Source organism: Myotis brandtii, unplaced genomic scaffold, assembly GCF_000412655.1.
Source record: "Myotis brandtii unplaced genomic scaffold, ASM41265v1 scaffold931, whole genome shotgun sequence".
NCBI lineage: Eukaryota > Metazoa > Chordata > Mammalia > Chiroptera > Vespertilionidae > Myotis > Myotis brandtii.
Genome location: NW_005371843.1, coordinates 1,668,680 through 1,693,708, shown reverse-complemented (window position 1 = coordinate 1,693,708; position 25,029 = coordinate 1,668,680). Strand labels below are relative to the sequence as shown.

General features: G+C 38.3%; 1 protein-coding gene across 5 annotated transcripts in view; it reads left to right on the top strand.

Moving 5' to 3' along the window:
* ENPP2 (ectonucleotide pyrophosphatase/phosphodiesterase 2) overlaps positions 1–25,029 on the top strand; it is a 104,563-nt gene that overhangs the window by 35,028 nt on the left and 44,506 nt on the right. For all 5 annotated transcript variants that reach the window (XM_014533051.1, XM_005885861.2, XM_005885860.2 and 2 more), the window contains exons 3-9: positions 1,776–1,931; positions 5,701–5,826; positions 8,237–8,297; positions 11,141–11,238; positions 11,445–11,524; positions 12,232–12,351; positions 19,556–19,611. In XM_014533051.1, coding sequence (XP_014388537.1) covers positions 1,776–1,931; positions 5,701–5,826; positions 8,237–8,297; positions 11,141–11,238; positions 11,445–11,524; positions 12,232–12,351; positions 19,556–19,611 — 697 coding nt within the window. The remainder of the gene's footprint in view (positions 1–1,775; positions 1,932–5,700; positions 5,827–8,236; positions 8,298–11,140; positions 11,239–11,444; positions 11,525–12,231; positions 12,352–19,555; positions 19,612–25,029) is intronic.

Here is a 25,029-nt window from a genome sequence, read left to right as displayed (position 1 = left end):
AAGGAGAGAGAGAGAGAAAGAGAGAGAGAGAGAGAGAGAGAGAGAGAGAGAGAGAGATGGATTGGTTGCCCCCTGACATGCTTTCTGACCAGGGTGGGGAATCAACCTGTGAACAAAGTACATGCCAGCTGACACTAACCATTTTTGCCACACTGTCCAGGGCTGTACTTTGATCTTAAAAAAAATTGTTTAGATGTTTTGTAGATCTTTCCATATTAGCCTACACAGAACTGCTCATTCTTTTAAGGGCTGGGAAATATTTCATTTATGGCTAGAATGGTTCTTGTACATATATCTTAGCAAATTTTTTCAAATATGTATGAGAGGTAAATTCTAGTAATGGAATTTCTGGATAAAAGACGCATATGCATTTTAAGAACTGATAGATATTTCTGAATTGTATTGTATTTTACAAAAGTATTTACCTCTAGCAACAGGCATGACCCTGCTTATACATTCTGTTCAAAAGAAGGTAATTATTTTGTAAGCTAGGATGAAGATCCAGTTTAATTTTTTTTCAGACAGCTTGTTATTCCAGCACAACTTACTGATTAATCCTTCTTTCACTTACTGATTAAGTTTTCATTCTTCCTTTGATTTAAAATGTTACCTTTATAATACGAAATAATATTGAATATAAACTGTAATTTAAAATTTTTTAAATATTAAAATGTTACTTGCATTATAAAATAAATTCTCAGATATTTGGTCCTATTTCCTCTCCCCACCCCCAACACTGATCTACTTACTTTCTAATACCAATCTATGCTAATTATTTAACTTCAGAATATATTTTACCATCTAGTCTTCATCAAACTACTCTTTCTTTTCTATTTTTTTCTATATTTATTTTTTATAAACATTTAATATTCTTTCAAGTTTCAAGTAATCCTCTTTCTATTTTTATTGTGAATGCATTGAATCTTTAGGTTTATTTAGGAAGAACTGATATATTTATAATGTGGATCTTTTTACCTCCAAGATGGATCGCTTTCCATTTAATTAAGTCTTTTAAAATATCCTTATGTAAAGTTTTAATGTGTTCTTCATGTAGGTTCTACATGGGTCCTATTACATTTATTCCCAGATATTTTATCTTTTAAGTAGTATGATGAATGGAACTTCCATTTAACTTTCAGTTGATTCTTAAGATTTCTAGCTATGCAATGATCATATGAAAATAATGAATGGTAATTTATTTTTGACAAGCTGAGATTGTGGAATTTGTGTTTGTGTAACTCTAGTTACAGGTATAGGTTTTGTGGCTGGAAGAAATCTTAAATCTCTATTTCAATCCCATGTGGTCAGATTGTTCTCAGAACATGTAGGCTCAATTTTCCTTACAAAAAAAGCTATGGATTTTCAAATAGGGAAATGAGTTCTTGTCTCTCAGTACATAGATTGAAGTTCTCTTCTGTCCTGACATCATTCACATCCACAGAGACACTAACCCTCACAGATTTGTAGTCATAATAATTGTAAAAAGCATAAACCCAATAGCCAACACTTGTTACACTTTCTCTATGTCTGACCGCCTGGTAAGTGTTTTGCATGGATTGTTTCATTTAATTCTCTTTATAACCTTGAGTTACTTTTATTAATCCCCTCACTTTACAGATGGGGAAACTGGCACAAGAAAGTTCAGCAACCTGCTAGCAGGTGACAGAGCCATGCTGCTCAGCCAGAGTCTGACTGCATTACTGCACTGCACCGCTTCCCAGGGCCACTCCTCCACGGTGACATGACTCACTTCTTTTGTCTCTTGTATCTTGCAGTGTTATCAGACTCCCCCTGGACCAACACCTCCGGATCTTGTAAGGGCAGATGCTTTGAACTTCAAGAAGTTGGACCTCCTGATTGTCGGTGTGACAACCTGTGTAAGAGCTACAGCAGTTGCTGCCATGACTTTGATGAGCTTTGTCTGAAGACAGGTATGCAACTTTTGGGTCCTCTAGCCTCGATTAGATCAACCCCTACTGTTATACACCCTGCTTTTGCCAAACCAAACTCTGGGTTTGAGTTTTGTTTCTTGAAGGACTGTCAATTTTATGATGCGTAGACCCAGCGTGACTCTTGTTTCCATACAAGAAGGTTCTTAGCTGTTGCAGTCATTACCTGATTTTGGAAATATTTGTGGCTGGGCGTTTTTTTTTTTGTTTTGTTTTGTTTTGTTTTTTTGTCTTTAATCTTCATCATTTCTGTTTCTTACTGTCAATTCCTGCATTCACTGCCCGGGCACCTGGGCTGAAATTGTGCATGTTCATAAAGTGTTGGTTTTTTTATTTGCATCTATCTATCTATCTTGCACAGTTTCTGGCATTTGTTTATTTTATCATATCGTTTAGTGACTATGGTCTACCCGGATTTTATTACCAGTTCTCTGTGCAAGTGGAAAATTGTTCTGGAATGCTACTTGGGATCACCTGTTCAGGGTGGCTCTACAATCGCTTTCTGGCATATTTCTTCTATACTAGAACAGTCAGTAGAATAGACAGGCTTCTGGAGCACTTTTGGAGACTTTTGCCATCCCACCTGCTCTGTTCCCAAAGCCTGATAATTTATGTAGGACTTGGACAATACCTTGTTTGCTGCCCACCATGCCTCGGGGCAGCATCACATTCAAACTCTCTGAGAAAGATGACACTCAACCCTGCACTTCAGACCACTAGGTGCAGAGATTCCACAGCTCCATGGCCAAGTTATTACTTGCTTTTGGACTTCTCTGATGAGCTGATTCTTTAAAAAAATCTAGGTTCTATCGATTTTGCTCTGACCTTTCTAATAATATCATTAGAAACAGAGACATTATTCTCCTCTACTAAGGAAATAGTCCTTAATTTATATGAAAACTGACATCAACTGCTTTATTAGTTCTGATTTGTTTGTTTCCCCCCCCAAATAAGAAATGTTTTATTAGGTTGTTTTTTTGTGTGTTTTGTTGCACAATACATTTTCCAAACATTTTGGCATTTTGGGGCAGTCGGGGGGGGGGCAGGGGGGGTTACTTTCCTTTGGAACTCCTCCCAGTTTCCTTGGTTGTGAGTCTGCAAACTTAAATGCTGAGAACCTTGTAAACTACACGTATGGATGGAACAGATGTTCCAGCAGAGTCCGTTGGCTCTAACACATTCTTTCAAACCAGCAGCTGGTGTTTGCTTGGCAGTGAGGAACTAACTAACATTTTACGTTTCCTCTCTATGTTGAGTATCTTGTCCCTGACACGTCATGGCAGCCATCTGGATTCCTGATCTCAGAGCTCCTTGCAAAGTTTAATGGATCTCCTGACGCCAGCTTAGCCTTTTCTGAACGTAGCTCATGCCTTTCTTCCCAGGTTTAATAAATATGGACTACAATAACATGTTTAAAGTCATTTATTCTCCATGCATAAAGATGACATATGCCAAATGTGGAAGAATCAAATATCAATCAAATATTAAATAACCACAAAAGGCTAATGAAAACAGTCTTTGCGATTCTACTTTGCTGATAGAAGCACTCTCTGGAGATAAGCACAATCAATGTTTCAGTGTAAATTCTGACTATTTTGTGTGTATCTATATTTATACAAGTGTGTATATATATGCCGAATGCCTGCATAGTAGTCCATTGAACAGATATAACCTACTTCATTGAGAAATTGATCAGCACTTATATTTCCCTACCTTTTTACTATTATTAATGTATCATTGAACATTATTCATGCATATTTATATTTTGTCTATTTTCCTTAAGATAAATTCCTATGAGTGTGATAAAAATGTATATGCAAAAAATGTATATGCATTTAAAAAATTAAATATATATTACAAAAATTACACTCTCAAAGTTTATATTCCTCTCCAAGGGCACAAGAGCTACTACTCTCTTTTCAGCAGTTCTCATTTTTAAAATGGATATCCTCATTTTTAAAGTCTTTTTTTCAGATCTGATAGGTAACTTTCTTATCATCCAGTAAGGTTAAATGCTTTTATGTTTATTCCCATGCTTGCTTTGAAAATTAGGCAGTTGATTGACTCATACCTTGCATTATAGTTCACTCTGAACCCTGAATTTTTAAAAACTTCATTATTCTATGAAGTAAGTAGTTCCTCAATAAATCAAACTTGTTAATAGTGATGCTGTTTTGCAAGCAAATGGATTTCCTTATGGAATTTGGGGAGGAATAAAAGTATGCTGGAGGGTAGAATTATCCTTGAATTGGGGGGAAAAAAACCCCATGATCTCTATCAATCAAAGTCACCTTGGAAAATGGTTGATCCTTGGGACTAGGTCTGGATAAAGGAATTCCAAGCATTTAATCTTCTTGGGAAGAGAAGGCAGTGGAGATAGGAAAATGAAATCAGAAAATTGAATCAGGATGCAAAGGTAACTCTAAAAGAATAGAAATGAAACAGTAGTGGCATGATTCCCTAGAATGGCAACTATTATCTCTTTATCTGTTTATTTACTTAACAATGGTGTGGCTTAGTAGGCTATTAATAAGGAGCAGCATGGCTTTTTAAAATCATTGCCTTCCCCTTAGGATATATTTTAGGAGATGAAGACTTGAAGTGTCTTATAGCTCAGAAGAGGCTTTCTTGACCATTCTTCCTCAACCAGAGCCCCCACCCTGTCACTGTTTGTCAGTGCCTCCTGCTGCTTCTTTCCCAGCGCTCAGCACAAGCTGACATTATCCTGTTTTCTCGCTTATGGTCTGTCTATCCCACTGGAATGTAAGCTCCATGCAGACAGGGTCGGGTCTTCCCTCTTCTTCACACCTAGAACACGGAAAACATAGTAGAAGTATTTATTGAAGAAATGAATTTACTATGAAGTGTCTCAATATGGCAATCCTGAATTTAAAGAGTCGTATTTTATTTTCATGGTAATTTTCAATGGGATGGAATAGATGTTCATGGAATTCCACACGTGCGCTAGGCACAGTCTTAGGCACTGGAGATAGAATGGTGAAAAAGGGGGGAGGGTGTTTTCCTGCTTTGGAACTTATAGTCTAATGGACAAAAAAAGCCAAAACAAAAAATAAAACACTCTCTTTAAAATGAAAATATTACTTTTCTGAAAATATCCTCTGGGGAGAGTTGAGTCGTGAGCTCTCAATCAAGTGTGCTCCGACAGAAATCCATAACCGGCCTCCTGGCCTTCATGAATATAGGGACTCTGACCTCTCTCAGTGTAGGTAGCACTCCACTTTGGTTAATGATTGGAACTCTGAGTGTTTTTAATATCCCTTTATAATCTTTTTAGGATTTAACCTCCAGTGCATCTGGAAGTAGATAGAGGCCATTTAGTTATACTATCATTTATATCAAGCTGATTAAAGTTAAGTAAAGCTACTTTGGAAATCAAGAGCTGAGCTATCGTGACTATGCCTACAATGGTATATACCCCTATTACAAAACTCCGATCCCATACATTTTATTGGGTCTTTTAGGAGAGTTCGCAATCAGTAAGGGTTCCATATTTTTTCCCCTAAGGAGCCCGATCATGTTTGGCTTTGTACTCTGATTTAAAAATCAGGCATTCATTCTATGTGTAAGTCCTCCAAATATCATCTGGGCGTCAGGCCAACTCTAATTTCACAAGCAGATGAAATGATGTGGGGTTTTTAGCTCTTTTTGTTGGCAACCCTTGTGAGCAATTGTGGCCTCTTTCATTTGGTTTGCGTGAAGCAGCGAAAGTGTTTTCTTGTGCCGATTTCAGCTGGTGGCTGGGAGTGTACCAAGGACAGATGCGGAGAAGTAAGAAATGAAGACCATGCTTGTCACTGCTCAGAGGACTGCTTGGCCAGGGGAGACTGCTGTACCAACTACCAAGTGGTTTGCAAAGGTACATGTTTCCTTGGATTGACTTGAGCTTTAAAAGAATAAAAACTGGTGTGGCTCAGTGGTTGAACATCAACCCATGAACCAGGAGATCATGATTAGATTCCCGGTCAGGGCACATGCCCAGGTTTTGGGCTCCATCCCCAGTAGGGACTGTGCAGGATGCAGCCAATCAATGATTCTGTCTCATCACTGATGTTTCTATCTCTCCCTTCCCCTTTCTCTCTCTGGAATCAATAAAAATAAATATATAAAAAAAGAAAACAAAGGAATAAAGACTGGAGATACTCTAAGACATCCTGGCTATTGGGGATATAATGCCTTGGCTATGGGCTCTGGAGGAGGAAATGAGATGTGCCTTTACATTTCTCATGCTTCCTTCTTAGTTTTGCTTCCCTGCCTCTTACTGATCTGAAATAACAAGGAAATAACCCCAAATTTTGAATTTAGCTAGAACCACAGTAATGAAGAGATGGTTAAAGTTCCTGCCTTGGTTGGTTTCCTAGAAGCAGAGCCTGAGAAAGGAATGCCATACGTGGAATTTATTGAGGGAATATTCTTCAGAAAAACCCATGTGAGAGAGTAAGGGAAGTGGGGGCAGAGGGAAGCGAGCAAGGATGCGGTCCCAGGTAAAGTTTCACTTTGGGCTGCTCTACAGCAGTCGGGAAGGTAAATTTGAGTTCTTACCCTGAGGCCAGGGGTCCTGACAGTTGTAAGCCCAGGCACTAGCAGCAGCCGGACGAGGTAAAGAAGGTTGATAAAGAAGGTCAGGGCATCAACAGCTCCTGTCCTACCCGAAAGCCATGCATGCGTGTGCACTGACTTTGGATGCCTGATGGTATAATATGATGGTTTTCTTCCAATAATAAATAATAGTTAGTGGACTACCAAAAACATAAAAGACGCAGTTTCTGTCTTTAAGGAGTTTCAGTTGCCATGGCACCCACTTATAGAAGTTAATGGAAAGATCCAAGAATCTTTATGTAAAGTTTGCAAGTCACTTTTTGGTGTCTGACTTAAGTCCTTCCTAGCTGTGGCATGGAATATTCAAGAAGAGTTTCTGTTAAGCATAGGGAATCTAGGCAATAACATTGTAGTAGCTATGTATGGTGTCAGATGGGTAATGGAATTATCGGGGTGATCATTTCAGAAATTATATAAATGTCTAATCACTATGTTATACACCTGAAGCTAATATAATATTGTATGTCAACTGTAATTGCAAATTTTAAAATACTAAACATAAAAGTTAAAGAAAAAATTTGAGGGAAAAAGCAAATCAGTTCTGAAACATTTGTAGTATTCGGTTGTGGCAAGAAGGTATTACATTAATATTAAATTAGGAAAATTTCCCCTACCCAAATAATCATTGTCACTGTTGATAAAGCATAACTTTAATTGAAAATTTGTCTCCTCTTCCCTTTTATTTCCCTATGTAGTAAATGTACCAATAAGCCACAAAGGCTATTAGATGAGAAAATAAAGAAAAAGTCCTAGGTATCATTGGTCATTGAATCATTAAACCAGCTTTTGCTGGTTTAAAATTCTAGTTTCAATACCTTTGTGAGGCCCATGTGTGCAGGGTACACTGGGTTATTACATTTTAAGAAGCGTGGTACTTACTTACACAGTTGTTAGTACTTAGATTCTTGTTGACCAGGGAGATTTCCAATGTTATTTATATGGGAGCAATTTCTCCAAAGTCTTGGTCACAAATTTTACTTATGTTTAAGGCTTGTGATTTTTGTTTGTTTTACAACAATTTAAGGTAAATTATTTTGTTAATTTTTATTTTCTCTAAAGGAGGCCACATTTTTTAAAAATCTGAGTTCTTTCTCTTCTCTGTCCTTAGAAGATGTAGTTTGTGCTCTCAGATCTTGGTGGGAGATAAAAGTGAAAGAAAGCATTGGTTTTTATTCCTAAATTCAAGGGCTGTACACAGATCCATTGGCAAATAATCTATTGCAATCTCCCAGCTATCGTCCCTGCATATTCTAAGCTTTTTCTCCCAACCTAAGAAAAGTGGTGCCATGCTGTCTCTGGCTTTGAGATGTTTGGCGGGGGGGAGGGGGGAGAATGTTCCATCTAATGACCAAACAGTTTATTTCTGGAGGGAAACAAACATGAAATGTTATTCACTGACGCCACTGGTGTTTTTATCTAGAAACCATTTAGACTCTGAAGGCTCGCATAAACACCACTCGGGGTTATTAAACCTTAGATTTCCCGTTGTGTATGGGGGTGCTTTAGGAAGCCAAACCAGACACCAGGCTTTATTTCTGAGTTTCTTTTTGGATGGTGTCCCATTAGCTACAAATACCAACCAGGACACAGGTCCTGGAATTGTACTCTTCAAGGCTCTGGATGGCACCTATAATTTGATGCACCAATACATTGACCCATTTTCCTTATAGGAGAGTCACATTGGGTAGATGATGACTGTGAGGAAATAAAGACACCAGAATGTCCTGCAGGGTAAGTATATTTTATGAATAGTATGAAATTTCATGTATTAATTGATGAACTATCACAGGATATAGATGGGCAAATGCTTTAAAAGGATGCAAAACTGAAATCCACTTATACAGCTGAACTTGTGAATAATAAGTCAAAAGCTACAATGTGCATCTTGAAGTAGAGAAATTCACAGAAATATTTTTTCTAACACTTCTGACATATCAGAGACTAGTATTCTCTGTTCTCCGACTTAGCTGGAGATTTTACAAAGTGTATCTAAATGTCACTGAAGGAGGAAAGAAACATTTCTGCAGAGACTTGTGTTTTTAGTGTGTTTTGTCTCCCCCTAAAGTGCTGCTTTTGCCTTTTTGGGGGGGTGGAGGGAAGACTCTAGAACTCAAAAATATCATCTGAGATGGTACATCTACAAGATGCTGTAGAAACCTGACCTACCACCAAAGCAGAATGACACCCCAGTACTCAAGTGGGACCAGCAGAAGGCACTTATGCTTTTCAGGAAACTGTTGAAAATTCATGGACCCTTAGAATGCCTGTCAGAAAAGAATTTTTCAACAAATGTGTTTTTATAAATGTATTTGTTGGAATGTGTTTTTTTTTTTTAAGCAAAGCTTGGGACACCAAATCCAAGTATTTATTTATTTTAAATTTATTTTTTTAAATATATTTTTATTGATTTCAGAGAGGAAGGGAGAGGGTGAGAGAGATAGAAATATTAATGATGAGAGAGAATCATTGATTGGCTGCCTCCCACATGTCTCCTACTGGGGATCGATACCAAAACCTGGGCATGTGACCTTGACCGGAATCGAACCCAGGACCCTTCAGTCACAGGCCGACACTCTACCCACTGAGCAAAACCAGCTAGAGCTAAATCCAAATATTTAGATATTGTCTCGATTCTGGCCTCCTTTTTAACTGTAATGGGCCACCTGAATGTCTTTGGACTGTTAGAATGGGATGGCAATTGTTTCTGACTTTAAAATGTGTTCAGTTATTTTTGAGGAAAAACCAGTCTAAGTGGTAGAAGCCTTGTTAACTGATAATAGTAATGATAATAATGAACTCTCACATAGTATTGCTCTAAATCAGCGGTTCTCAACTTGTGGGTCACGACCCCTTTGGCGGTCAAACGGCCCTTTCACAGGGTTCGCATGAGACCATCCTGCATATCAGATATTTACATTACGATTCATAACAGTAGCAACATTACAGTTAGGAAGTAGCAACAAAAATAATTTTATGGTTGGGTCACAACATGAGGAACTATATTTAAAGGGCCAGAAGGTTGAGAACCACTGCAAATGCTTTATATGTGACTCATTTAAAATATGCCTTTTTATTATGTGGCTTCAAATAATCTCAAGCCTATATTAGTTGAATTATCAGAAACAGTTTTGCTTATAGTTTAGTAGTCTCAAGTCTGATTAAATAACTAAATGTTTAGAATATAACAAAGGACCTATTTCATCAGATCCTGCCCTAGTTAGATGTATAGTCTAGTCCTTTAATGATTAAGTTTTAGAGATCTTCAATAATTTAAATTATTTTTGCAATTATTTTATAGAGCCGCGTGTGGCTCGCGAGCTGCGGTTTGCCGAGCCGAAAGTTTGCCGACCACTGGACTCTAGTCCTTTACTGATTAAGTTTTAGAAATCTTCAATAATTTAAATGATTTTTGCAATTATTTTATAATTAAACCTAAAATAAATTTTTATTAGTGCTTAGTTCTAGTGACAAGAGTGCTACTGCTATTAATTTTTTATTCATTCATTCATTCATTCATTCATGTATGTAATAAATATTTATTGAAGCCCTACTGTGGGTCCAGAAAATAAAAAGATGAATAAGACACAAACTGTGCTTTGAAACTAGTGAAGAAGTTAAACACTTTAACAGATCATTATACTATAATGTAACATATCCTATATAATAAAAGCGTAATATGCAAATCTACTGAACGGCAGAATGACCAGTTGGCAGGGGGCGGGGCCAGCAAAGAGGTGGTGCCAGGCCAGCCAAGGCTCTTGCCAGTGGGCAGAGGGAGGGAATGGTGATGGGGTGGCGACTAGTGGCGACTAAGGGGCGATGTGTGTGGGGGAGGGCCGGCACCATCCCCTGATTGGCCTGTCCAGTTGCCTCCTGCAGAGGGAGGCCGGAGGTGGCTACAGCGGGGTGATGGGGGTGTCGCCGTCTCCTGAGTGGGCCTAAAGCATTGGCCTGTCCAGTTGCCTCCTGCAGAGGGAGGCCGGTGGTGGCTGCAGCAGGGTGATGGTGGTGGCGCCGTCTCCTGAGTGGGCCTAAAGCCATCAGTAAGACATTCCCTGAGGACTCCTGGACTGTGAGAAGGCACAGGCTGGGCTAAGGGACCCCCCCATCCCCCAGCGCATGAATTTTCATGCACTGGGCCTCTAGTATAAATGATAAAAGAGGTATGAATTGATATCTTAAAGGAATTCAGAAGTGTAAGCAACTAATATTATACAAGAGGAAACCTTGAGCTGGGTTTTAAAGAGCAAATAGAAGTTTTCCATATAGCAAATGAGAGAATGCATATTCTAAGCAAATATAACAGCTTTTTACATTGTGAAAAACCTTGTTTGCGATGTAAGAGGCAGCCATGGAGGAAGTACATTAGGGGATATCAGTCTCTTCACTTGCTATTTTATGATTTTGGCCATTTAACTCTGGACTTCAGGTGCCACAAATGCTATGTGGCTGGAAGCTCAGCGGTATCTTTGGTTTCATCTTGGAAATCATTGGTCCCAATTATTGAGAATGATTCAGCATGATGGAAACTCTGTGGCAATCATTTTTCTAAAGCTTAATGTGTTACGTTTCAGGTTTGTTCGCCCTCCATTAATCATCTTCTCTGTGGATGGTTTCCGTGCCTCATACATGAAAAAAGGCAGCAAAGTCATGCCTAACATTGAAAAACTAAGTAAGTCATCTGTAATCCATGATCTGCAAAGTAACGGTTCAGCTATGGGCTTTGAGATCTCTGGACACATGGCTGGAAATGTATGTTGTTATTGGAAATATAAAAGTAAAGATTAACACGTGCCTTTGATGGTTTATAGAATGGGTTTCTATGCGCAAAGCGATTCCTGCCAGTTCTTTTGTTCTGATCTTAACTTCTGTCTCCAGGGTCCTGTGGCACACACTCTCCCTACATGAGGCCTGTGTACCCGACAAAAACGTTCCCCAACTTATACACTTTGGCCACTGTGAGTATTTTTTCAAATGATATAAATTCAAAGGGCTGATTTCATCCTGAAATGACTTAAAGGGGGATTTTTTTAAAGATGTTCCTTAGTGTTCAAAGAAAATGTTTCTGTTTTCATCTTATCTGCCTCAGCTGTTCACAGTAAATGCCTTTTACAACGTTGTAGGTGACCCAATGTCAAAGTAACTTTAAAACAAGCCATTTTTTAGGTACAGTTTTCTCTGAACACGCACATTAAACCTCTAAATTTTCAAATAAAAATGTTGACTTAAGGGCTGCTATGTATTAATTTTCAGATACTTCCATTTCTACCTTGCTTTCTTCTTTAAAAACATCCTTAATTAGTTTAATTATGCTTATTAGTTTTTGTTTAGGGTAGAAATAGAACTTAGAAAAAGGAAAAATGTATGTAGATATAGAAATGTTTTTGGAGGTACATAAGTAAATTTCAATTAAAGATTAATTTGGTATAAAAAAAATTGTTGCCATCTTATTAAGTTGCAACATTTGCCAAATATTAAATTTCTTTATAATAATGTCAAGTTTATCAGATGACTTAAAATCAGTCTGTAGGTAATATTTATGTTTGCTCAGACACATACTTTTAGAAATTGTTTCTATAAAACCTTTTATGATAAGAAAATTTATAATAGAACTAATGTGGGTGGATTATTGTTACTTTAGTGATAAATTTCCTTTTACTCAAAGGGGTTGTATCCAGAATCACATGGAATTGTTGGCAACTCAATGTATGATCCTGTATTTGATGCCACTTTCCATCTTCGGGGGCGAGAGAAATTTAATCATCGATGGTGGGGAGGTCAACCGGTAAGTTTTGCATTTTTGGGTGTGTCTGTGCATTGAAACATTTCATCCCCAAATTGGTTACCATCAAAAGAGGTTCATATAATTTTCTCACACTTAGCAATGTTTCTTTCTTTTGTTATGTATATATCTGTAGGTGTATGTATGTACATAATATACAGGATGGGGCAAAAGTAGGCTTACAATTGTGAGTAAATAAAATACAGTTTCTTCTAGTATTATTTTTATTAATTATTATATTATTTTCCATACAAAAAATAATGCAAGAATAAATTATTTATGCACTCACAAACCTACTTTTGCCCCACCCTGTATATGTATATAATATGTATGTGTATCTGTATTTATACATGTATGATGTATTTCTATAGGTATGTATATACATGTGCATCTGTAATCTACACTAATAAAAGAGAAAGATGCAAATTGACCATACCTTTGCAATGCCCGCCAGCCAATCAGGAGTGAGTATGCAAATTTAACCCAACAAAGATGATGGGTTAATTTGCATACACAGGCTCTGAGCAGCCAGGGGCAGGGTGGGATGCTTGCATCATCACCATGGCAATGACTCAGGCATTCCTCACCGCCCCAGCCGCTCCAGGCCTCTGGGCAGCGTAGGAAGGTGGAAAGGCTGCTCTGGGCCAGAATGAAGGCAGAAAGGCGGCTCTGGGCCGGAGTGAAGGCGGTGCCAGCAGTCAGGGGAAGGAAGGGCCATTCTTGCAAGAATCTTTGTACATCGGGCCTCTAGTGTATATATACAGATATTTATGTGTTTATGTGTGTACATTTATGTGCAGATATGATTATAAAAGCATGAGATGATAAGTATCTTCATTAGGGTAATAGTGGTGGAAATGCTGACAGAGGGATGAATTTTAGAAACATTTTGAAGAAGGAATAGTCAGGTCTTAATGATTTATTAGATTTGGGGGTACAATGAGAAAAAGGAGTGAATAACTATAACTACCCCAAAATTTTGGCCCAGGTGACATGTGAACAGAAATAGGGAAACTTGCTGAAAAAAGGGAACTTGATGAAACCCACAGTAATTTAATTATTATTTTTTTGTTTGTTTAACCCATTTTTTCAAAGTCGTGGAAGTTCCATATAATATGTGGAATCCTACCTTGCTGATGGGCCAGAAAATTAATACTTTGAAAGAAATCATCCTATTTACTTCAGATTAAATGGTTGGGCAAAAGTAAAAAGGGGTGTACATGGCTTTCTACGTAATATTTTTCCTATGACTATGTGCTTGGTTAGGCAATTGCTTTGGTCAGACATGAGCAAAGCAGCAACGCGGGGCAATGGTTGTTGAAAGGACAGAACTGACTGAGGGTAGAAGGATGAGAATCCCCACAGGAACACAACCCGGTACACATAGTCAATCAGAAACCTGTGGGAGAAGAATGGCAAACGGTTCCCTCTCATGTCAACTGTGACTGGGGGCTGTATCTCCCTGGGGCACTGGTTAGGAAAGAGGGCTGGCAGACCTCCGTGGGGTCACCATGGCAAGAAGAGTGGACAGGGGCTGCAAACATCCGTGTGTTTACCATCCTGGAATGATCTCATACCTGGAAATGTTTGCTGCTATCTGTGGGCTAAATACAGAATATGAAGTAAGAAAAAAAATGGTATTGCTCTATGAGAAAAGGTCACGGTGAAAAAATATTCATATCGCATAATAAGTCAGCATACAAGGCTAAATGTGGACTTTTCATTAAAAAAATAAACATTGGAAGACTTCCTGTATGTCTGTAGAAGTGTTTCTTTATAGTAGAAGGCCTGATTCTGCTGTCTTTATTCAGGCCGGACTCCCAGAAGTCTATGATGACCTAGGTTGTGAACATTGTGAAATTTGTTTACAGGGTGGATTTCACACACAGTTTATGATAGAGGAACAGTGTATGCATAAATAAAATGATTGAAATTAGAACTCCATCAAGCTGTTGCTCGTTGGTCTTTTGCATTAATTTTGTCATGGAAGCAGACTTGCCTGGAACCACAAAGGATATAGAGATAAATAGTAATTTTATCAAATTGGATTGCTTTACACCAAATGTTGACATTAGGTTTCCTCTGGGTCGACATGACTCAGAAGATGAGTCCACACATTCATTAACTTCTGCAGAAACGGAGCAGAGGGATCGCTGTTAACCAGCCCAGTGAAGTGAAGCCTCTGTCTCGACTCTGTTTGCCTGTTTCCTTAATGACGCTCAAAGTTGACACATATGACCAAGTTTAGTCCTCTCCTAATGCTGACCAAGATTTGTGGTGAAACTGATTTTGCTTCTATCTTCTTGAACAAGACGCCACCAAGAATTCCAAGGAACATAGTAGCTGTAATTTAAAAACATATTTTATTGAAATTTGGCCTATAGGAAAAACATGGGCAGAAACTATAAAAAACTACAGTATAAGAGTATAAGATACTATAAATAGTATAAGAAGAGTTACACCTTAATAAATATTTCTTAAACATTTATATCCTCCTCACAGAGGCTTGTACATTTCATAAAATCACCAGTAAAAAAAAATAATTGGTATAGAGAGAATATTTATAAAAATATAATTAAAATACTTATAAAAAATAAAAATCTTAGATAATTAAGTTAAGCTCAAATTATTTTTACGGAGTGATGAAACCAGGAAAGTCATTTGGCTGAATAATATAGAGGTCAGATTAAATGGTGAATAAGAATCACTCTTAACCTAGTTTAAAATCTAATAGATGGGATGAGGCGTTTGTACAGTGTCTATTTGAAAATTTGAATAGAAACAAACTTAGGCTCCATTAGGCTCCCCAAAATAATTTCTATAATTTAATTTCATCTTTTTAAAAATCTTGATATAGCCACTACAGCAAAGTTGAGCCTGCTTTTAATTTGTCAATCTTTAGAATGCGCTGTTAAAAGTTGTCACTCACTCTATGATCCTACATTTCCCATACATATTTCAATGGAATTTCTTTTGTTGTTTTAAGATTTATTTACTTTTTTTTTCTCATTACAAATTCGTTACTCTTAATGGATTTTTTAAAAGTGTGTTTGTTTCTTTGAAAAATCTCTCTGCTGTAATCCTGCAATTTCTCATACTGAGATATCTCAGTGGGCAATTCCCTGTTCAGTTTAAATCTGGACCTGAGCAAGGTGGGGAAGGAATGAGAATCCAAGGGGCCCGCTACATGTGGGGATCTGAGAAACAAGTCCACCACCCCACCAGATGTGCAGTCGTTTAAAGCCCTAATTTCTGGAGGAAGGCCTTTCACTTCTCCAGTTGCTAGGCCCACTGCCGTTTTCTGCCAGGATTGTGATATAAGGAGCTGGTCTTGAGGCCGCCCTCCACAGTTACTGTAATATAAAAATGCAGGAAAGATGGTGAGTTCAAGAAAGAGACAGCAATGAGAAGAATGACATTGGAATAGAGTGAACTTCGCAGTTAAAGGGATTGACTTGATGTCTCTTTTTGTCTCTTTCATTATCCTGCTAGTGGGAGGCTTTGCTTTCTTTTCAGGAAAATTTTATCTTTTCTTTATTCTGTTGTTTCTTTCCCATATACTGTTGGAAATATGTATTTCTTTCTTTTGACTATATCTGCACATGCTTAGGATGGACTCTGCTCACCTGACCCCTTGCTATAGGCTCTAATTTATCTTTCAAATTGCAGTTGAACTATCTGCCCCCAAGTAGCTCTTGCTAAGCTCCCCCATCCCCAGCTAAGCTCAGGGACCCTCCTTTGGGTTTTCCTATGATTTCTACCATAAATTTGACCATATCATTTTGAAATGATTCACATGTCTGCTTTAGGGCCTTGATTTCTTTATTTTATTATTCTCAGGACCTAACCCACAGCCTGACACATGTAGGTGTCCCACTACTGCATTTTGAATAGATATGTTCTGCAAGCCCATTTGCCTGTACTTCCTTCCTCTTCTTCATCACTCACCTTCTTTGACCCTAACCACCTGGAAAGAGCCAAACTGGTCCATAGTCTCTTCTCCTGGATCATCCCACAGACTTGACATCCTTAGTTTGTTCTGACTCTAATCTCAATGATTGGTTTACTCCTGCTGGTACTGGACCCTCACCCTTCCTTCAGGTCTCCCAGAATTCAATGTATCCCAGGTTCGTGCCTTTGAATGCAAAGGAGTCATTTCTCTCCAAAGAACTGCTTAGAAAAACTACAACAGTGAATCATGTTTTTGAAAAATGTGTTTTGCTTATTTTCTTTTTCAAAACTCCTCGCCTTCTCCCACAGCTGCATCCTTTACTTAATTTGAGAAAGTGTTCTATTTCACATTTAAATCCTTCTGGTTGCAGTGGGAAAGCCCCCCCCCCCCCCACCCAATGATAACACATCAAGAGGGTACAATATTATTCCCACTTGTCTCTTTTTCAAACTCTAATATCTAGGACACAAATGTTGAAAACTGTCTCTTGATAAAGCAGGGAAATGGAAGAAATATTGGGATTAAAGGCAGGTGTATCTAAACCCAGTGTCTTCTCAGCTCACTTTTTTTTTAAGCTGTGTTGTTTTACCAACCGCTGAGGAAATTTACATTGCATTTATATTCCGGGAAATCATAATCCCACTTCTCTGAATTAACAAGGAACTAGGAATTTGTCTCATTTCTCTCTTTTATGGCCCTAGGGGTTCTACTTCACTTTTCTTCTTTTGATGATTTAGTGCCTTTTTTTCTCTGTAATTACTAGATTTAACTTAAAATACATATGACCTGCAAAGGAACTTTTCTGGCTGCTTATGATCTGCCGTAACTTAAGCACTCTCTATGTTTCAGTCTGGTGCCATTAGCCAACCTTACAGGTCGGCTTCATTACTGCTGGCATTTGTTTGAGATTTTTAAATGTGTTTGTAAAATTTTAAGTATTCGCTCTTATTTGTTCTCTTTTTGCATTTTTCTAACCATGCTGCCAATTTCCTTTTAGAAAATTCTCCCAGAAAGCAGGGAGAAATATTTTGCTTCTTTTTTTTTGGGGGGGGGGGGGAGAAATAAACATTTGAACTTGACATTGTCTTCATCATGCACATTGCTCTTTATACAATTGGTTACCTTTTTTCCCCGATTACAAAGATGTTACTTGTCACTGTAAGAATTTGGGAAAGTTCAGAAAAGTACAAAGAACAAACGATCTTGGTTTTGCCATCGGGATACGTTTAGCACCCCCTCTTGTGTCTTCTCTCCCAGTGCTCTCTCCTTGCACCCCCACGAAGCCTGCTTCTGGTGATCTTGTCCCTTGAGTGCTACTGGCCGAAAGTTATTTATAGGGCTTCCTGTTGCCAAGATAATGCCAACATCAGCATATGTTCCACAATACCAACATTTGAAAGTGCAGGGTCATCATTTGACAACATTGCATTAAAAAAAATCCATTAGAAAACCCCATATCGATCTTACATTTCATATCTGCCAAATATTGCCTAGTACAGCTTTCTTGAAAATAGCAAGCCACTCAATTTTCGAGGAAGTTGTTTGGAAATGAATACTCTAAGCTGTGTCCCTGAAATTAAAGTAAGTGTGCAAACAGATCACTTAAAGTGAGAAACTGGTCTCTTCAGGATCTGGTGTGGTGTTGAGGACCTGTGGGGTGTTCAGCACTTAGTTTGAGTGCATCTACTTGCTCACGGAGGTGCTGGAACATGAATGAATGAATGAAAGTCCAAGGCACCTGGGCATGCCAGAGTTTGTACATAAGGTGGAAATATACTCTGGACCAAACCCTGGAACACTGTTTGGAACAATCTGAGATCCTTATCTCTCAGATCCATCCCCATGGGACCCCACCTCTGCCAGGCTGAGGACATCCGGGATCTGACAGGGTGCCTATGCTCTCCTGCCCCATCCCTTGCTTGCCAACTGCAACAGCTGCAATTTGGGGGACTGAGGATTTTCACCCCCCACCCCCGCCCCACCTTTCCACCCTAAAGAGCTGGGAATATGCAGTACTCTCCCAGGCCAGCCATCTCAAACCATGGCCTTCTGAAATCATGGCCAAGCTCCTCTATGCCTTACATCTCCCAATTACTGCTTTGATCACAAAAACCAAAGATTTTCGCTGGAGTCAGTAAAAGACACTCTCAAAGTCTGGATGCAATGAAACCAGAAAAGGGAGTGGCTGCGATTCCTAGACCATTTTTTGCTTCGGTCTTATAATAAGCAAGCCACTCTTCTCCTTCCTGTTTGCCTCCTAAAGTGAGTGGGTTTCTTCTCACAGACTGCTCTTCAATGGAACACATCCTAAATTGTTTTTAACGTTTCTGGAATAACTGTATTATATTTCTTTCCATTATTGCATAATAATTAAGATAAAAATTAATCAAGTATTTACCAAATGCCAAGACACTGTTTTAAGGCCTTTAAATGTATTATGTCCTTACAGCTTAGAATAAGCCTATGTGCTAGGGAATATTACCTATATTTTAAAGGAAACTGAAGCACAGGGAACTTAAGTAACTTGCTGGAGGACTGCAGGCTGGTAAATGACAGGGACAAGGCTTAAAATCCAGCCACCTAGCTACAGAGCTCAGGCTCTTAACGGCCCTATCTTCTGCCTGACAACCGCATGGGCTGGAAAGAATATTTTTAAAAACTTAATGAAATGCTTGGTTCGCCTAACTTATTCCAGGAACTTATTCCTAAAATTCCATTTCCTAACAGGCTAAGTAAAAGATACAAAGGAAAATCCAGAATAAAAAAAAAATAACCTTTCTCTTCCTTTTCATTCACTTAGTTTAAAGCAAAATGAGACAAAGCTAGGTTTCGAGATCCTGACATCTGTGTGCCAAATTGGGATTCTCCTCTGTAGGCTTTCAATAGTAAAGGAAACATATGGTCCACTCCTGGGTCCTTTGATGATTAGAATTCTGCCACATACGTGCGATGTTCAGAACAATGATCAGACGGGAAAGGTACAGAACAGACTTTTGAGATGAAATAAGAGTTTTTAAAAATGCCACTAGAATCAGGGCAGAGCTTTTGAAAGCTGTTGCAGTGAACAGATCAAATAACATTTATGGAAATAATGATTCTGATTTCCAGATGTGAAAAAAAATCATTGCAAATAATGTGAAATTTATGGTGTGGGTAAAGTATCAGATAGCTGATCTAATATGCTTTAAAACTTTTTTTTTTCTTCCTTGACCAAAGCTCAGAACATGTTATAAGGCTCTTATTTTTCCTCATTAGCTATGGATCACAGCCACCAAGCAAGGGGTGAAAGCTGGGACATTCTTCTGGTCTGTGTAAGTTACCTTTATTTTGTCAATGTTTGTAAAATTACAGTGATGACTGCGTTTCTGAAACATTGATTTAATTTTATTTCATTTCAGTTAAATGGATGAACTTATGAACTTATGAATATTTTTCTGATTCAAAATAGCCTTCCAGTTATTTTTTCCAGAGATCATCTCTCTGTCCCCCCTTCCATCTCCTTCTCCTACCCTCTCTTCCTCTTCTATCTCTCTTTTATCCCATCTTTTCTTAATCGAATGTAAGGAAGATTTTCTCTTCCTCTTCTAGTCATTCCTTAAATTTCTCTGTCTCCTTTCATAGGTTTTTTATAACTTGCCACCCAGGGAATGTGTATTTGTCTTTGTTTATTGCTATGGTTTATATGATCATTTTCTATAAATACTAGAGTCCTGGTGCACGGATTCGTGCCCCAGTGGGGTCCCTCAGCCTGGCCTGTGCCCTGTCACAATCTGGGACCCCTCAGAGGATATTGGATTGCCAGTTTCGGCTCAGTCCCCGCAGGCCAGGCCAAGGGACCCCACCGGTGCATGAATCCGTGCACCGGGCCTCTAGTATGCATGTAAGATCTTTGGTTAATCTCTTCCCGCCCTCCCCCCTTCCCTCTTCCCTCTGAGATTCATCAGTCTGTTCCATGTTTCCATGCCAGTGCATTGAGCTTCTTCCCCCTGGTGGTCAGTGTGCATCATAGCTACCGGTCGAATGGTTGAACAGTCACATAGGCTTTTATATATAGAGATATTCTAACCTTCTATATTTATTTTGACTCACAACTTTAAAAATGTAGTATGGGCTCAGGCTGATATAGTGGTCTAGACAGTGGATATTCCAGACAGGAGGCAAGGAAAGCCTCTATTTTCACCCCATTTTCCTAGTGAACCCCAGGATTTCCCTAAGTAGGAAAATGGGACCACTTCCCCCCCCCAGGTGATGGGGAGATTAGTAGTTAATGTTCATAAAGTAGAAGAAACTTACCTAATAAAAGTGCCAACATGTTGATTATTTTTAAGCTCTTGGTAAGAAAAGGAATCTGTTTTGACTTTCATGGGGATTTTGTTCCTCCTGAGATGTTCTTTCCATCTTTTTTTTTTTTTTTTAAAAACCACCTAAAGCTGTTTCCATGTTTGCCCCATACTCCTTAACAAAAATCTGACTATTCTATAATAGTAGTGTGCTGACAGCAATCACAGGTTTAAATTAATCCAGAGTGGTACTGTCTATATTCTCCAAATTCAGGAATAAAAGTAAGCTTTTTCAGATTTGAATGGTTAAGTTGTAATTGGGTTTGGTGATTTGCAGCGAAGACAGAGGACTTCTTTAAAAGTCTTTTTTCCCTTTTTTAAAAAGAGGTTTTCTGAGTTGTGAAATACACATGGGCACGTCAGACACTTTACGTAAATGGCATGTTGATCTACTAGCTTAATCCTACACATTACTTTTTCTATGACCCTTGACTGTCATAGATACTTATAGAAGTGATTTTTTCTGTTGGACAACATATTTGCCTGGCAAAATGGAGAGGAGCCAACAATGTAATTAATACTTAGTCCCTGCCCTTACCCCCCCAAACTGCTGTAAAGCTTTATTGAAAAGGCCCAGTGTTCTGGTTCTAAATGGCCATTTTCTCCACCACCCATTTCCAACCACTTATAAGAAGGTGGCTTTTGAGTGCTCCAAAGATGTCTGTGGTTTTGTTTTGCTTCTCAGGCCATTCTTCTTGTATCTATATCTTAAAAATGATTTGGATTCATTTTTTGCTTTCTATTTAAAATATCTTTTTGTAACTTAATAAAAACATGATCATATTTCCAGTTATTTAATGGAATATGTGTAAAGGCACTACACATAGTGCCTTTAGAAAAAATTTTAATTTCAAACCAGATTCAAGCCATAGACTTAGAAGGCCATCTTTTTAACATGATTCTGTGCTGCAACCTAGATAATTCTTGCCTTTTAAGTGATAGTATTTCATTTCAAAATCATCCTCAGCCAATGCTGTTACATTTTATAAAAATGTCAATTCATGTCCAAGGCCAGTAATTTCTTTTATATATAAGTGTTTAGATTGATTCTAATCACAGCTCCGCCACTTAATAGATTGTTGACCTTGAACAAGTGTTGTAATCTCTCACTAAACCCATGTCCTCATCTTTGAATGGGAATGGTAGTGCCTTCATCATAGGGTATTGTGAAAATAGAATGAGTTAACTTATTTAAGAGCTTAGTAGGATAGTTAGCACATAGAGAACAACCAATAAATGCTATTTTTCTTTTTTACATTATCTCTTTTAACATGACCAGAAAATGGCTATGTATGTCCTAAGGTAGTTTGTTTTCCTTTATCACTAAATACCTTATCTAGTCCTTCATTTTGCATTCTTTTTTTTTTTTCTGACCATGTCCAATGTAAAGGTCTTATGACAAATTGTGTATCAATCAGTGATGGTCACGATGACAGCATGAACCCTATTTTCATTTCTGTGTGGACATACGTTCTTCCTTTGTCAGATATGTTTATGTTGACTCTGAGTTGTATTTTAAACACTAATGGGTAAAGGCCATGTTGTGTTGGTCTGTGGTTATTTCATAAAGATAATCTAGAACTCCTAGGAAATTTAGACACCACTTTGTCCAATACCTCATTTTTTGAGATTGGAATACTAAGGCGTAGAGAGATAAAATGTTGTGCTCAAGGTCATACTTAGAATGAATACTCAGGCCTCCTCCTTCATTTTGCATTCCTCTTAACACACACACACACACACACACACACACGCACACTCAGTCCTGCTCAGGAAATCATAATGACCTGCTTATCTTTCCAAGCAGAAAATGGTAACTCCTTTGTTTTTTTGTTTTGTTTTGTTTTTTGGGGTTGTTTTTTTGTTTGTTTGTTTTGTTTTTTTGGTAGGAGTATCTTTTATCTTTAATTTTATTCCCACAAATGCCTTGAACATAATAAGCTTTTAACAAATATTTTCTGAATGAGTATATCATCTCTTAGGACCTGTGAATCCAGGACATAATTGTAAAAGCTAACATTTTTCTAGACTCTTTCTATGTGCCAGGCACTATTCTAAATGCTTTATATATATATTATGTCTTTTAATCCCTACAACAGTCTGGTAATATTATTACCACCATTTTATAGAGACACAGAAGGGTTAGGTAACTTGCCAGTCTCATCACCATCACATGTGGAGTCAGGATTCAAACCCAGACATTCTGGCCTCTGAGTTGATGTTTTATTCCCTGCCCCCTACTGTTCAAGCACCCTGTCCAATGAAAGCCTTAAAACAGTGGTTCTTAACCTTCTGGCCCTTTAAATACAGTTCCTCATGTTGTGACCCAACCATAAAATTATTTTTGTTGCTACTTCATAACTGTAATGTTGCTACTGTTATGAATCGTAATGTAAATATCTGATATGCAGGATGGTCTTAGGCGACCCCTGTGAAAGGGCCGTTCGACCGCCAAAGGGGTCGCGACCCACAGGTTGAGAACCGCTGCGTAAGAGCATTCTGAACTGGACACAAATTCTAACAGCTTGTATTTTTCCATTAGCATCAAATGAGTTCATCAAAGTCCATTTTTATGACTTAACGCCGATTATATAATATAAAGCAGCTTGTACGTAGGTAGTGAAGTAAGATAAGATGAAAAGGCATATGCTTTTTTTTTTAATTAGGAAAGAATTCAAAATATGTAATTCTTTTGTTCAGGGGATTTCTAAGGCTGACAAATTAAATATCTTATGCGATTAACCTGACTTTGCTATGCCTATTTCTAATTCAATTATAAGATATAATAAATGGGGTCACATTTATTCAATTGGAATTTGCTTGAATGAGGACTCATTTTATGGTAAACATGATTTTCTGAGTAGGATGGTTTAGATCAGTGGTTCTCAACCTTCTGGCCCTTTAAATACAGTTCCTCATGTTGTGACCCAACCATAAAATTATTTTCGTTGCTACTTCATAACTGTAATGTTGCTACTGTTATGAATCGTAATGTAAATATCTGATATGCAGGATGGTCTTAGGCGACCCCTGTGAAAGGGTCGTTCGACCGCCAAAGGGTTCGCGACCCACAGGTTGAGAACCGCTGGTTTAGACAGAGAGAGATCCCTGAGAAGTGAAAATCCCTAGTCTATCAGAGAAGGCTGGAGTGGGTGGGGGTGGGGATGGGGGAGGCTGCTTGTTTAGAGATCCCGCCAACTCCAGCCTTCTACCATGGCTCTGAAAATTTGTCTTTCTCCATGCTCTCTCATGATCACATCCACAAGGAGTAAATGTTTAAATGGCTCACCCAACATTCCAGGATACATTTTTTTTTGGAAACAATTTTAAAAGGCTTTATTTGAAAAGATAGGAAGTTAGTACACCTTTTAACACCCTTGCATCAACTAACAAGCTTCTTTTTTTTTATTGCTTAAAATATTACAAAGAGTAGTACATTTGTCTCCTTTTATCATTGGTTATGCTTATATGCATGCATACAAGTCCTTCGCTTGATCTCTTACCCCCCGCCCTCCCAACCCTCCCCGGCCTTCCCGCTGTCGTTTGACAGTCTGTTTGATGCTGCTCTGCCTCTGTATCTACTTTTGCTCATCAGTTTATAATGGTCTTTATTATCCATAAATGAGTGAGATCATGTGGTATTTTTCTTTCACTGACTGGCTTATTTCACTTAGCACAATGCTCTCCAGTTCCATCCATGCTGTTTCCAGGATACATTTTAAATAGTTTTTAGGAAAGGTTTTAGGTTCATAGCAAAATTGAGCAGTTGGTACAGAGATTTCCTATATACCCTCTGCCCCCACTCATGCATAGTCTTTCCCATTATCAACATCCTTCACCAGAGTGGTACATTTATTATGAGTGATGAGTCTGCACTGACACATCATTATCACCCAGAGACCGTAATTTACACTATGGCTCACTCTTGGCCACAGTGATTTTTACTAACCACAGTTAAACTTGAGCTTTAGTTTGAATTCATCATAAACATGCTCTAATGCCCAGTGTTGGATGGCGGAGCAGAAAAGCATGCTGTGCTCCTTGTTAGGAAAGAATAAGCACATTTCCCTATGAATAAAGACATCACTCAGCTTGTGAGCATCTGAAGGAAACTCCCGCAAGGATGCATTGCTGTCATGTTAGCCAAGAGCTCTTTAGGCGAGTGCCAGATTTAGGGTAATTACATTTCAACAGAAGAATGAGACTTAAAACACAAAAGTCATTGTGGATGAAGATTATACCCTTTTTGTCAGACTTGTAATTATATGTGCCCATTCCTGATAGATTTTTATAGAGCCCGAAGAGAATTTCAAGAATGCCTTTCTAAACCCTTTATTTGTAGAGGAGGAATGTAAAGATTCAGATTAAATCATGTTTCCAAAGGCATAT